Source organism: Miscanthus floridulus, chromosome 2, assembly GCF_019320115.1.
Source record: "Miscanthus floridulus cultivar M001 chromosome 2, ASM1932011v1, whole genome shotgun sequence".
In the NCBI taxonomy this organism is placed as follows: Eukaryota; Viridiplantae; Streptophyta; class Magnoliopsida; order Poales; family Poaceae; genus Miscanthus; species Miscanthus floridulus.
Window position 1 is genome coordinate 16,883,503 of NC_089581.1, and position 11,420 is coordinate 16,894,922.

Here is an 11,420-nt window from a genome sequence, read left to right on the forward strand (position 1 = left end):
TCATGTATTTCCAGAGGATTTTGCGTCAGAAAAACACGACTAGTTCAGTTCTGGATGTTTCAAAAAAAGGACTTTCATGTATTTGTAGAGAATTTTGCATCAAACGACGCGATAACGATAGGTCTTTCATGTATTTCCAGAGGATGATTTTGCATCAGAAAACATTACTATTTCAGATCTGGATGTTTCAAAATATGGTTCCTTTCCTTTTTGTGGGATGTGAACAATTGTTCGTTTCATCCATGGACGAAACATGAACACAATGAGGTGACTCGATTACAGTACATTATTAGGAATCGAATTCTGGACGACGCGGATGAAAAGGGCTGAACAAGGCAAGTTTGGGAACATATTCTTGACCTAAAAAGTAAAAACTCTATCCACTGAAGACGAGAGATGCAAAGCAAAGGCAGGCACGAAATATGGTCAGATAGATTAGAGTTCTTCACAAGAAAGTTAAGTTCCCCCGGTCAACAGCATGATGGCTGCCTTTTTCCGTTCTTCTCTTCATCCATGCAAATACTCTTCTGGCGAAACATGGAACTCGCCCATCCGTTAACTTCCCAAAGGCGTCTCTAAACAATGTTATCTTATCTAGCTCTGTTTGTTCAGTCGATGGTCATTCATGCCGTGATGGAGCCACTCAGCCACTGGCCGAATTGCCGTGGTGATTAGAGCAGCTACGTGCCAGGTTTTCCATGGCTGCCAACCTTCTGATGGGCTCTTCAACCATATGACAAAGTGCAGCTTGGATGTGAACTCCTCCGTGTACTTTGTGGATGACAAGGGAAGTTCAGTCCAAACCGGATTAGAACAAACACGAAACATCTGATGAACAGTGCTGCCCAAGATCTCGAATGTCCATACATCGAGTACATGACATGACAAAGCATCAAAGTTGAATTCACCGTCACCTTTTTGACGATCCGGCGACCTGCGATTGAACGCCTTGCACAGGCGCCGGATTGCCTTTTTTTTATATTGGTCACCCGACAGCTCCACACGAAGCTTCCATTCCATGGCCATGGTCTCTTCTCCGCGGCGTAAAATTGGCCTCTCCTCCGCTCTGAGCTGGTGCTTTCTCCTTTCTGTTGTTTTCTCCGCATTTCGCTGAAGGCGAAAGGGAGGCAAGCGCGCGTGCTGGTTTTGTTTCACTGACCCCCCGTGACAACAACTGCATCTTCTTTTACCTTCTAGGCTTCTAGTACCACAGGACACGATGTCAATTGTCAAGGCCACACAAAGTCAGAAACAGCAACAGGTTTTACAAAAAGGGCCATGGAAGGCTTTGCCTGGTTTGCTTTCTTCACGGCTATGTGCACAAGCATATGGAGGCCTGCTGTCCAGTCACTGCACTGTTGCAGCATGTGCAGTTGCAACGGCAAGCCATCATGATATGATGAGTCTGGTATTTCTAGCCTCCATCAGGCCATCACTGGGTTGAGAAATCAGAAATGCATCTGTTTTCAGAGAAAAAACGGTTTTGAATTGCAAGTCAGGAGGGCATGCAGGTTAGCTGGTTAGGTATCCCTCCCTTTCACCCTCTGTGCAATGTCAATGGAGAAGAAATAAAGGCACACACCTGGATTGCCCTCTGAAATCCTAGAGAAGGGGAAGAAAAAAGCTTCTCATCTCAGAGAGAAAGAGAGAGATGTTTAACTGTTTCTGCAATGATGAAGGGCGTTCATGTGGGATGATGGCATGGGGTTGGTTGGTTTGTCAATTTGGAGCAAGTGCCAAAGGAGAGGCGGGCAGTTCTTTTTCTTTACACCTGCCGTCCTCTCCCCCTTCCAATGTGCCATTCCATCGCCGCCCACAAGCTCCTGCCTGCGTGACGGCTGTATCAGGACAAGTGCTGAAATTTTTTACTGCCTGCCATTGACCTTGGCAGCAGCTTCCCTCGTGCACCCATGGCTATCTTGTTCATCACGTGCAACAATTCGTGACGGCTGTCTGGTAGTAATAGTATAGTAGTCTAGTAGAAACACATTAAAAGAAGTCAGATGTTATGATGCATCAGATGACTTTTTTTTTGTTGTTGTCAAGTGTCAATCCTGATACATACAGAAAAAAAAACCCAATGTTTATAAGCACAGAAAAACATTGAGCCAGAGTCAGCTGGTACGTACTCCGTGCTGCTACTGAATCCTGATATGATCATACGTAGGCTGATCCCTTTCTGCTCGATCACAAGTATGTCGCCGTGCGAGACAAATACTCCAAAAAAAATGCGGTGAAAATCCCAGCTGATGCTTCAAGTCATCCAATCACTCAGTTGTCAAACATGCAAAACAAATGCCCAGACAAAAAGAACTGTACAAATAATCACGGAGCACTGTTCTGCTGATGTTATTTCGGCTGATTTCAGCTGATTAATAGTATTTTTATGAGAAATAATAAACTGAAATAAGAACAAGCCAACTGAAGAGTAGATGAGGAGAACATATATTTTTAGTGTCAGCTCCAATGATCGGCTACGGCGAGCACAGTCTGTGAGATCCGTGCAGCGAAGGCATGGGGGTGAGCAGCGTGCAGCATGGAACAATCATCTATGGTGGCAGGGCATGGAGAAAAATTAATTGACACCGTGTGAGGATTTGAATTTTCAATCCTTCAAAAAAATGTTTTTTTGAAATTAACAACATAGATGCCCACAACATTTATGCTACTTTTTTACATAGGAGGAATGGTTTCACTTGAAGGAATTAGGGGTGAACTTAGATTTGATACTCTCGTGCATTGTGAGCTCTGTTTTGCCTCTACCAAGGTCTTGTTTAAATCCAGAGTGTAAAGTTTTAGGGTGTCACATTGGATGTCATATGGGGTGTTCGGATACTAATAAAAAAAATAAATTACAGAATCCGTCAGTAATCCGCGAGACAAATTTATTAAGCATAATTAATCCGTCATTAGCACATGTGTTACTATAGCACCATATTGTCAAATCATGGACTAATTAGGCTTAAAAGATTCATCTCATAAATTAGTCGCAAACTGTGCAATTAGTTATTTTTTAGTCTATATTTAATACTCCATGTATGTGTTCAAATATTCGATAGGATAGTGAGTAAACTTTAAGGGAGGAACTAAACCAGGTCTAAATACAATTTTTTTATTCAACGTTGTTTTCTCCAAAGCCCCTTGAAAAGAACGTAACACTCGTCCGGCATCATGCAAAATAGTAAATCCATAGCCACATGTCCTCACCATATTTTTGCTAATAGTAATTTGCACTAAAATCATTGGATCACTGTGCAACCCTCCCCTTTTTTAGAGCAATTTTCAATAGTTTGAGCCGGGGCCCATCAGATCTTATTGAATTGGACCTAGAGTTATCTACACAGAATATGATGCTATCACGAAGAAATATTCCCCGGATTTATTTAATCTACGCCGATTAGGTCCTCTTCCAGTTTTTTTTAGATTATGAGGCCCTCTTGGCTCTTCCCGGTTACTATCTTACTCCCTCCGTTCCATAAAGAATGCAATTCTAGTATAATGTTACGTTTTAATACCTTGAGTTTGACCAATTATAGATGAAAAAGTATTAATATTTATGATGCTAAATAAATATCATTAGATTAATTATAAAATATATTTTCATAATAAATTAATTTAGAGTCATAAATGCGAATATAATTTGCTAAAAACTTGGTCAAATGTGACCTATAGTTGCATTCTTTTTTAATGGAGGTAGTATCTTTTTGCAGCGCCATTAGCACCCAAATTGGGTAGGGTCAGCTGCCTCATGATGCTGCCATTTCTGTCCTTGTAATGGGAGACGTGCAGGTGAACACTGGCGAAGCCTGCCGCAGCACGCATTTGCATTATGTGGGCGCTGTGCTGCCTGTGTGAGCACTGAGCAGCGCGATGCAGAAAGGAGATGCAGACGAACGCAGCGCAGCGTCGTACGCACGTCTCGTTGTCTTGTCTCCAGTGGTGGAGAAACGGGCCAAAGAACCATTAGTATGTTTGTATAGTATATTGGATTTATATAGTTACTCCCCATGATAAATACATTTCTAGAGTTCATTTTTTTTTCCAAAATAAGTGTACCTTTACATACAAGACAAACCAATTTCATTTGTCTTTTTCTACTTTCACTCTTCCAAGATGCAATGATTGCACTTTTATAGGGGTATATATGTAATTTCTCATTAACCTTGAGCTCTTCACATAAACTCTAGAAATACATTTATTTTGGAACAGAGAGAGTATATAAATAATATATTGTGTGAGAAAATAGTGGTCAACGTCTAACTTTGAAAACCCTTTTCAAAGTTGAACACAGAAGCGGAGGGAATTTTTTCCCCAATCCGATGATGTTCTAGTTCATTGTGAGAAAATTGAATGGATGGAGTGTATGAGAGATTTGTTTTGTAATAGTTGGGTTTTGTTACGGTACTCTCAAATATCTATGGACTCTGGATGAGTACTCCCAAATACTATAGACTGTTGATCTGGATGTTAATTATTACATATTACTTCCTTGGTGGTAGTAGAAAAATAGGAAAACTATCTTTCTATCAGATCTAATATACATGCATAACCTAACTTTCCTATTTAATGTAACATGACATGCCGATAAAATCTAAGTGTATTTTCTCAAACATATTTATTTTGTGATAAAAGAATCTAAAGTTGTAGCATTTTTTTTTGAAAAACTAACGTGATCCCGAACATTTTTTCCACTTTTCCTACTTCTCAGTCGCCTGACTGCTCAGCGACCTGCTTTATCCATGAAATTGGGTTTCTAACTTGGTACTTTCGCCACGACATTATATAACAAAGGTTAAATGTCCACCCTTCTAAGTTGCTTGAAGTTAGGAGGCTGTCCCAGGTACTTGCAAGGGATCTACTTGTAAGGGAATGATAAGATCGGGCAAGCAACATCTAAAAGAATGTTGTCCAAATATCCAATCGAAACTCACTACAAAAGATCGGATAGAACTCGCCCTTTTGCGAGGTTGGTCACTAGTCTAGAGGCTCCCCCAAATGCATCTAGTAGGGACAAAGCAGCAAACACTTCTTCTCTTACCAGATTTAGAAAAATCACGGCGCCAATGAGACTCACCCTGGGCTTAGCCGATCTGTGTTGGATGGGATTGAGCAATCCTTGTTGTGGTCAAATCAAACCATCTCTAAAGCATATTAACTATAAGTGAAAGAGTGTAATTAGGGAATACTCAATGTATTACTCAGGCAAGATCAGTGTACATATATAGGCTAGGTGGGGAGTCATGGTAGACAGGCCCACGAGCCCAATTACAATCCAACACTCCCCCACAGTCGGAACTGGGAGCAACGCGAACATTAAGACTGGACCTAAACTCCGTGAAGACTGACGTCGGCAGGCCTTTGGTGAAGATGTCGGCGTACTGCGATGTAGTAGGGACATGCAGAACACGGACTTCACCGAGGGCGACTCGCTCTCTGACGAAGTGCAGATCAATCTCAATATGCTTGGTTCGCTGATGCTGAACCGGGTTGGTGGAGAGGTAGACGGCACTGACGTTATCACAATAGACCACGGTGGCGTGGCGAAGAGGATGGTGAAGCTCTTGCAGAAGTTGTCGCAACCAGCAAGCCTCAGCAACACCATTTGCCACAGCCCGATACTCCGCCTCAGAACTGGACCTGGACACTGTAGGCTGACGTTTAGACGACCAAGAGATGAGATTGTCCCCGAGAAACACCGCATAGCCAGACGTAGACTTGCGCGTGTCAGGACATCCCGCCCAATCAGCATCTGTGTAGACAGTCAGATCAGCTGGCGAGGTCCGGTGAAGATGGAGACCGAGGTTCAAAGTACCCTGAAGGTAGCGCAGAATGCGCTTCATAGCGCTCAGATGTGGCTCCCGAGGGTCATGCATGTAGAGGCAGACCTGCTGAACAGCATATGTAATATCCGGACGAGTGAAAGTGAGATACTGAAGAGCACCAGCAATACTGCGATAGTGTGAGGGGTCGGCGACTGTGACACCATCAGCAGAGAGCTTGGCATGAGTATCCACAGGGGTGCTGCACGGCTTGCAGTTGAGCATACCAGCACGTTCCAGGATATCCAACATATACTGACGCTGCGAGAGAAACAAGCTGTCATTCTGGCGCTGCACACTGACTCCAAGGAAGTGATGGAGGGCTCCCATGTCTGTCATGGAGAATTCTTGGCGGAGGGCAGTGATGATCCGCTGAAGAAGACACTGAGGAAGCAGTCAGAACAATATCATCAACATATAGAAGCAGGAACGCCATATCAGAGCCTTGGCAATAAATAAACAGTGAACTGTCAGACTTGGCCTCAATAAAACCAAGAGAGGTGATATGAGAGGCAAAGCGATGATGCCAGGCCCGTGGAGCTTGCTTCAACCCATAGAGAGACTTGTTCAGACGGCACACGAAGTCTGGGCTGGAGGAGTCAACAAATCCAGTCGGCTGAGCACAATACACTGTCTCAGTTAAGGTGCCATGTAGAAATGCATTCTTCACATCAAGTTGATGGATAGGCCATGAACGAGAGAGTGCTAAAGTAAGAACTGCCCGAATGGTTGCTGGCTTGACCACAGGACTGAAAGTTTCATCATAGTCAATGCCTAGACGCTGTGTGAAACCGCGAAGCACCCACAGAGCTTTGTAGCGGTCAAGAGAGCCATCAGACTTGAACTTATGACGAAACACCCATTTGCCGGTAACAAGATTGACGTCAGGTGGTCGGGGCACCAAAGTCCAGGTGTTGTTGGCCTGCAAAGCATCAAACTCCTCCTGCATGGCATTGCGCCAGGCAGGGTCAGCTAGGGCAGTGCGGACGGACGTGGGCACCGGAGAAAGTGTCGCCGCGTGGAGGTTCAGACGGTCGACGGGGTGGCGGACGCCATCCTTCCCACGCGTGCGCATGCCATGCGCATTGACGACGGGCGTGGTTGGCTGGGGCGCTGTGGTGGTGGTGCGGCCGGTGGGACGTCCGGCGCTGCTGGCAGCAACCTGGGACGAAGGGTCCACAGGGGCAGCAGCACCGGAAGGTCCTGGAGCGCCGGTCGCGTGGCTGCCCGTGGCCAGGCGGTGAGACGGGCTGGGGTTGGCAGTGCCGCCAGCAGTGCCGCCTGCGTCGGTCACGTGGCCGCCCGTGGCCAGGCGGTCAGCAGTGCCACCCGTGGCGGGGCCGGCAGTGCCACCTGGGCTGTGGCCGGCAGTGCCGCCCAGGCCGGTTGGACCGGGGCCGCCATTGCTTCCCGGGGCGGCATCCATGCCGCCGGGAAGTCGTGTACCTGCAAGCACAGCTCTTGACTCGACGGGTAAAGAGGAATCATCAGCAGCATCCAAAAAATCAAGTGCGGTGTGATCCTGGGGCGAAGTAGACATATCGGCGAAGGGGAACACCGTCTCGTCGAATGTGACATGACGAGAGACGATGATACGGTTAGAATGGAGGTCAAGACACCGATAGCCCTTGTGTTCGGAAGAGTACCCCAGGAACACGCACAGAGAGGAGCGAGGTGAAAGTTTATGTGGAGCTGTGGGTGATAAATTAGGATAGCAGGCGCAGCCGAAGACGCGAAGATGATCGTAAGAGGGCTGCGTGCCATATAGAGCAAAGTGGGGGGTGCGGTCGTCTAAGGCTTTTGTGGGACGACGATTGAGAAGGTAGGTGGCGGTGTGTAAGGAGTCAGCCCAATAAACCGGAGGTAGACTAGCCTGGAATAAAATGGAGCGCACAATATTATTGATAGTGCGAAGAGCGCACTCAGCCCGCCCATTTTGCTGTGAGGTGTATGGGCACGACATGCGAAGAACGACTCCGTGAGTGAGGAAGAACGTGCGGGCCGAAGAATGATCGAATTCGCGGCCGTTGTCGCACTGGACTGCCTTGATGGAGGAATCGAACTGGGTGAGCACATACGAGAAAAAGTGAGTTAGAGCACCGAAAGTGTCGGACTTGAGGCGTAAGGGAAAAGTCCAAGTGTAGTGTGTGCAATCATCCAAAATAACAAGATAGTATTTGTAACCAGACACACTAACCACTGGGGATGTCCAAAGATCACAATGAATTAAATCAAATGGGTTTGGCGCACGAGAGTTTGACAAGCTAAAAGGAAGACGCACATGGCGGCCGAGCTGACAAGCGTGGCAAACATGACTATCAAGGCGCTTATTACATGAAATAGCATTGGAACTAATAAGTTTGGACAAAGCCTCATGACCGATATGACCGAGACGACGGTGCCATAGGGTGGTGGAGGATGCAGCAGCAGTGAGGGCGGTGGTGCTGGGTGGCGCTGGTGGGAAAAACGGGTATAGATCACCCGTGCTATTGCACCTGGCGATCACGCTCCGTGTCTGAAGGTCCTTCACAGAAAGGCCGAAAGGATCAAACTCGATAGAACAATTATTATCGGTAGTAAAGCGACGAACAGAAATTAGATTCTTAATAATGTTTGGTGAGACTAAAACATTAGAAAGAACTAATGGACGTCGCGATGTAGAAAAGAGTGTGATCCAACGGAAGTAACAGGAAGTAAATCCCCGTTACCAACAATGATAGATGAAGGATGCGATGACAAAGGAGGGTGAGAGGTGGAGAGTATACCAGCGTTGTTGACCATGTGGGAGCCGGCACCTGAATCAGCATACCACTCGCCGGACCCGGGAGGAGTGAGCGTCATGGTGCTGAAATTGCTGGAGAGGGTGGACGTGTCGAAGCTCCCCCCGTGCATGGGGTTCCATGCCTGCTGCTGCGACGGTGGCGTGGCATAGTGGGTCGGCTGCCCGTAGCCGTATCCTGCGCCGAACCCTGGTGGAGCGCCGAAGCCGTAGCCCTGTGGCAGTTGGGGTACAGCCGTGAAGGCCGCCGGAGGAGGGCGGTAGAGCGCGCCATGGGCGCCGTTGGTGGGAGGGGGGTGCGGCCAAAACTGCACCGTGCCCGCCCATGGGTTGTAGAGCATCGGCGGGGGACGAGGCGCACTGGAGGGCTGCTGCCCTTGCTGTGACTGCTGCTGCTTGTTCCCGCCGCGGCCACGGCGCCGGCCGGAGCGATGACCCTGGCCCTGGGTGCTTGCTGAACCACCGCCTTGGCCGGCGTGGGCAGGGTGACCGCCGGGGGCACGGCCATGTGGGGCAGCAGCAGTGGAGGACGAGCCGGTGAGGAGAGCCGTGGGCGCAGGAGGCGGCGTGGTGGTAGATGTGCCGCCGGTGTCGCCAGCGATGTCGTTGAGGTCAATCTCCTCGAGCAGCAAGAGGGTGCGCGCCTCCGCGAAGGTGGGGAACGGCTGCCGCAGCTTGATGTTCGTCACCATGGGACGAAACTTTTCGCTGAGGCCGCGGAGGAGCGTGAGGACGAGGGTGCGGTCGCCGACCGGGTCGCCGAAGTCGCGGAGAGCGGCGGCCATCGTCTCGAGCTTGCGGCAGAAGTCCGTTATCGAAGACGACCCTTGTCTGACAGTGCGGAACTCCGCAGACAGCAGCAGGGCGCGTGACTCGCGCTGCCCGAGGAATTCGTCCTCGAGGTGCACCCAAGCGACGCGGGCGTTCGGCTCCTTCAACATCGTCGACTGCTGCAAGTCGGGGTGGATCGTGCCGTAGATCCACGTGAGGACGGTGCAGTTCATCTGCACCCAAGCTGGCCGGTCGTCGTTGACCACGTCGGTGAGAACGTGATCAGTGAGGGCATACTTGCCCAGGACGATGAGGAAGAGGGCGCGCCAGCGGGTGTAGTTGTTGGAGGCCCGGTCGAGGATCACGGGGATGAGCACCTTGATGTTGAGGACGGCGATGGCGGCGGCGTGGACGTCGGCGTGGTCGGCCTCGTACCTGTCGAGGGCGGCAGTGCGGGCGGCGGCGGCCTGCTCGCGTTCATGATACCATGAAAGAGTGTAATTAGGGAATACTCAATGTATTACTCAGGCAAGATCAGTGTACATATATAGGCTAGGTGGGGAGTCATGGTAGACAGGCCCACGAGCCCAATTACAATCCAACAATAAGGACAAAGAGAAGAGGAGAAAGAGGGTCACCTTGTTTCTGTCGTCCCCTCACACGCTAGAACCATTATTTGCCTCTAACTACACTAACGAAAATAGACGTGGAGGCTGTTAATGGCAGAGTTGTCATCCGTGATCTCCATCATCGGTTTCCAAAACCAAGATGCAGAGGTCTAACAAAATAGTAGTCCCAGCGCACCGAAGCAAATGCTTTTGCAATATCAAGCTTGAGGAACAATGTAGGACACTTGGCTTTTTATGTAATCACATTCTATGTATGTATGCTCCACCGCTTTATGAAGGCAATCTGGCTTGTTGAGACTAGTTGAGTGAGGTCTTCTTTGACAGGCTTCTAAAGGAGCTTCACGTGTGAAAACGGTTTGTCAAGTCAAAACCAAGCAAAAGGTGATGAAGCTGAAGTTATTTTGGTCTAAAAGTCGAAACCATAAAAATGTGACTTTTTTTTCGGCTTCACCATTTTTGGAGAAACCAAAATTCTACCAAAGACGACGTAAGGCAACCTGCCTGCCTACTGGACATTATCTTTGAGATCAATTTAGCCGCACTATGTGTTAGGCTGATCAACCTTAAGTCAGTCACTCTAATGGCATCTGCTCTCTTCGGGATTAGAATCAAGTTAACTGTGAGAGGTTTGTGTGAAACTCATGTGTTTCAGGCTCCTTAAAAAGTTCCCTTTTTCGTACTGACACCACTAGTTCCTTGGCCGTACGTTGACAGGCGATGCAACCAGTTGCATGATCTACCTGCGCTTGAGGGTTTCTCTGTGCTCATGTTGATCTCTTGATCTTTTTGGAGAAAAAGATGCGTTTGCTCCTGCAAGAAAAAGACGAACCCGTTCAACTCAATCATTGGATCTCTGCTGAGCTTGAGCAGGACGACAAGATTTTGCTGCTGCGCCTGCCAAGCACACTGGTCGACAGCAAATCTACCCTGCCTTGGCGCCAACGGGCCCGGAATCTACCGCTTGCCGTGCATGGGCTCCAATGCCAGAGCAGCGGACGGTAACACACAACACAAGGAGCTTGCGATCGAGCTGCGTTGCGAGGGCAGAGAAAGAGACGTGCAGTGCAGTGATGAAGATAAGGACCTGCCCTTTGGAAGCGCCCACACACAAACCAACACTGACATCACAGGGGGGTCAGGGGAGGAGAGGGAGAGCCTTCTTTAAGATCACACCACAACCTCCCCTCCCCCTCCTCCCCATTGCCCTCTCTCTCTCCCTCTCCCTCCATTGTGTCACTCACTCTATACTAGGTCCTAGGTAACTAGCAATTGAGATCTTAAATTCTTGCTTGAGGTGCAGTAGCAAGACACACTACTACAAAGAAGCTGATCAGTTGATGCCCGGTGGCTTCAGGATCTTGCCAAGGTTTGCGAGGTCCCATTTTGCTTCTCCCCTGGCCTTGCAGTTGCGTTTGAGTGCAC

General features: G+C 48.4%; 1 protein-coding gene across 1 annotated transcript in view; it reads right to left on the minus strand.

The window, feature by feature from the left end:
* Positions 1-8,305: 8,305 nt before the first annotated feature.
* Positions 8,306-11,420, minus strand: part of LOC136536152 (uncharacterized) — a 6,714-nt gene continuing 3,599 nt past the window's right edge. The window contains exons 3-4 of the mRNA XM_066528539.1: positions 8,585-9,836; positions 8,306-8,343 (exon numbers count right to left, since the gene is read on the minus strand). Of these exons, the coding sequence (XP_066384636.1) occupies positions 8,306-8,343; positions 8,585-9,836 (1,290 nt within the window). The remainder of the gene's footprint in view (positions 8,344-8,584; positions 9,837-11,420) is intronic.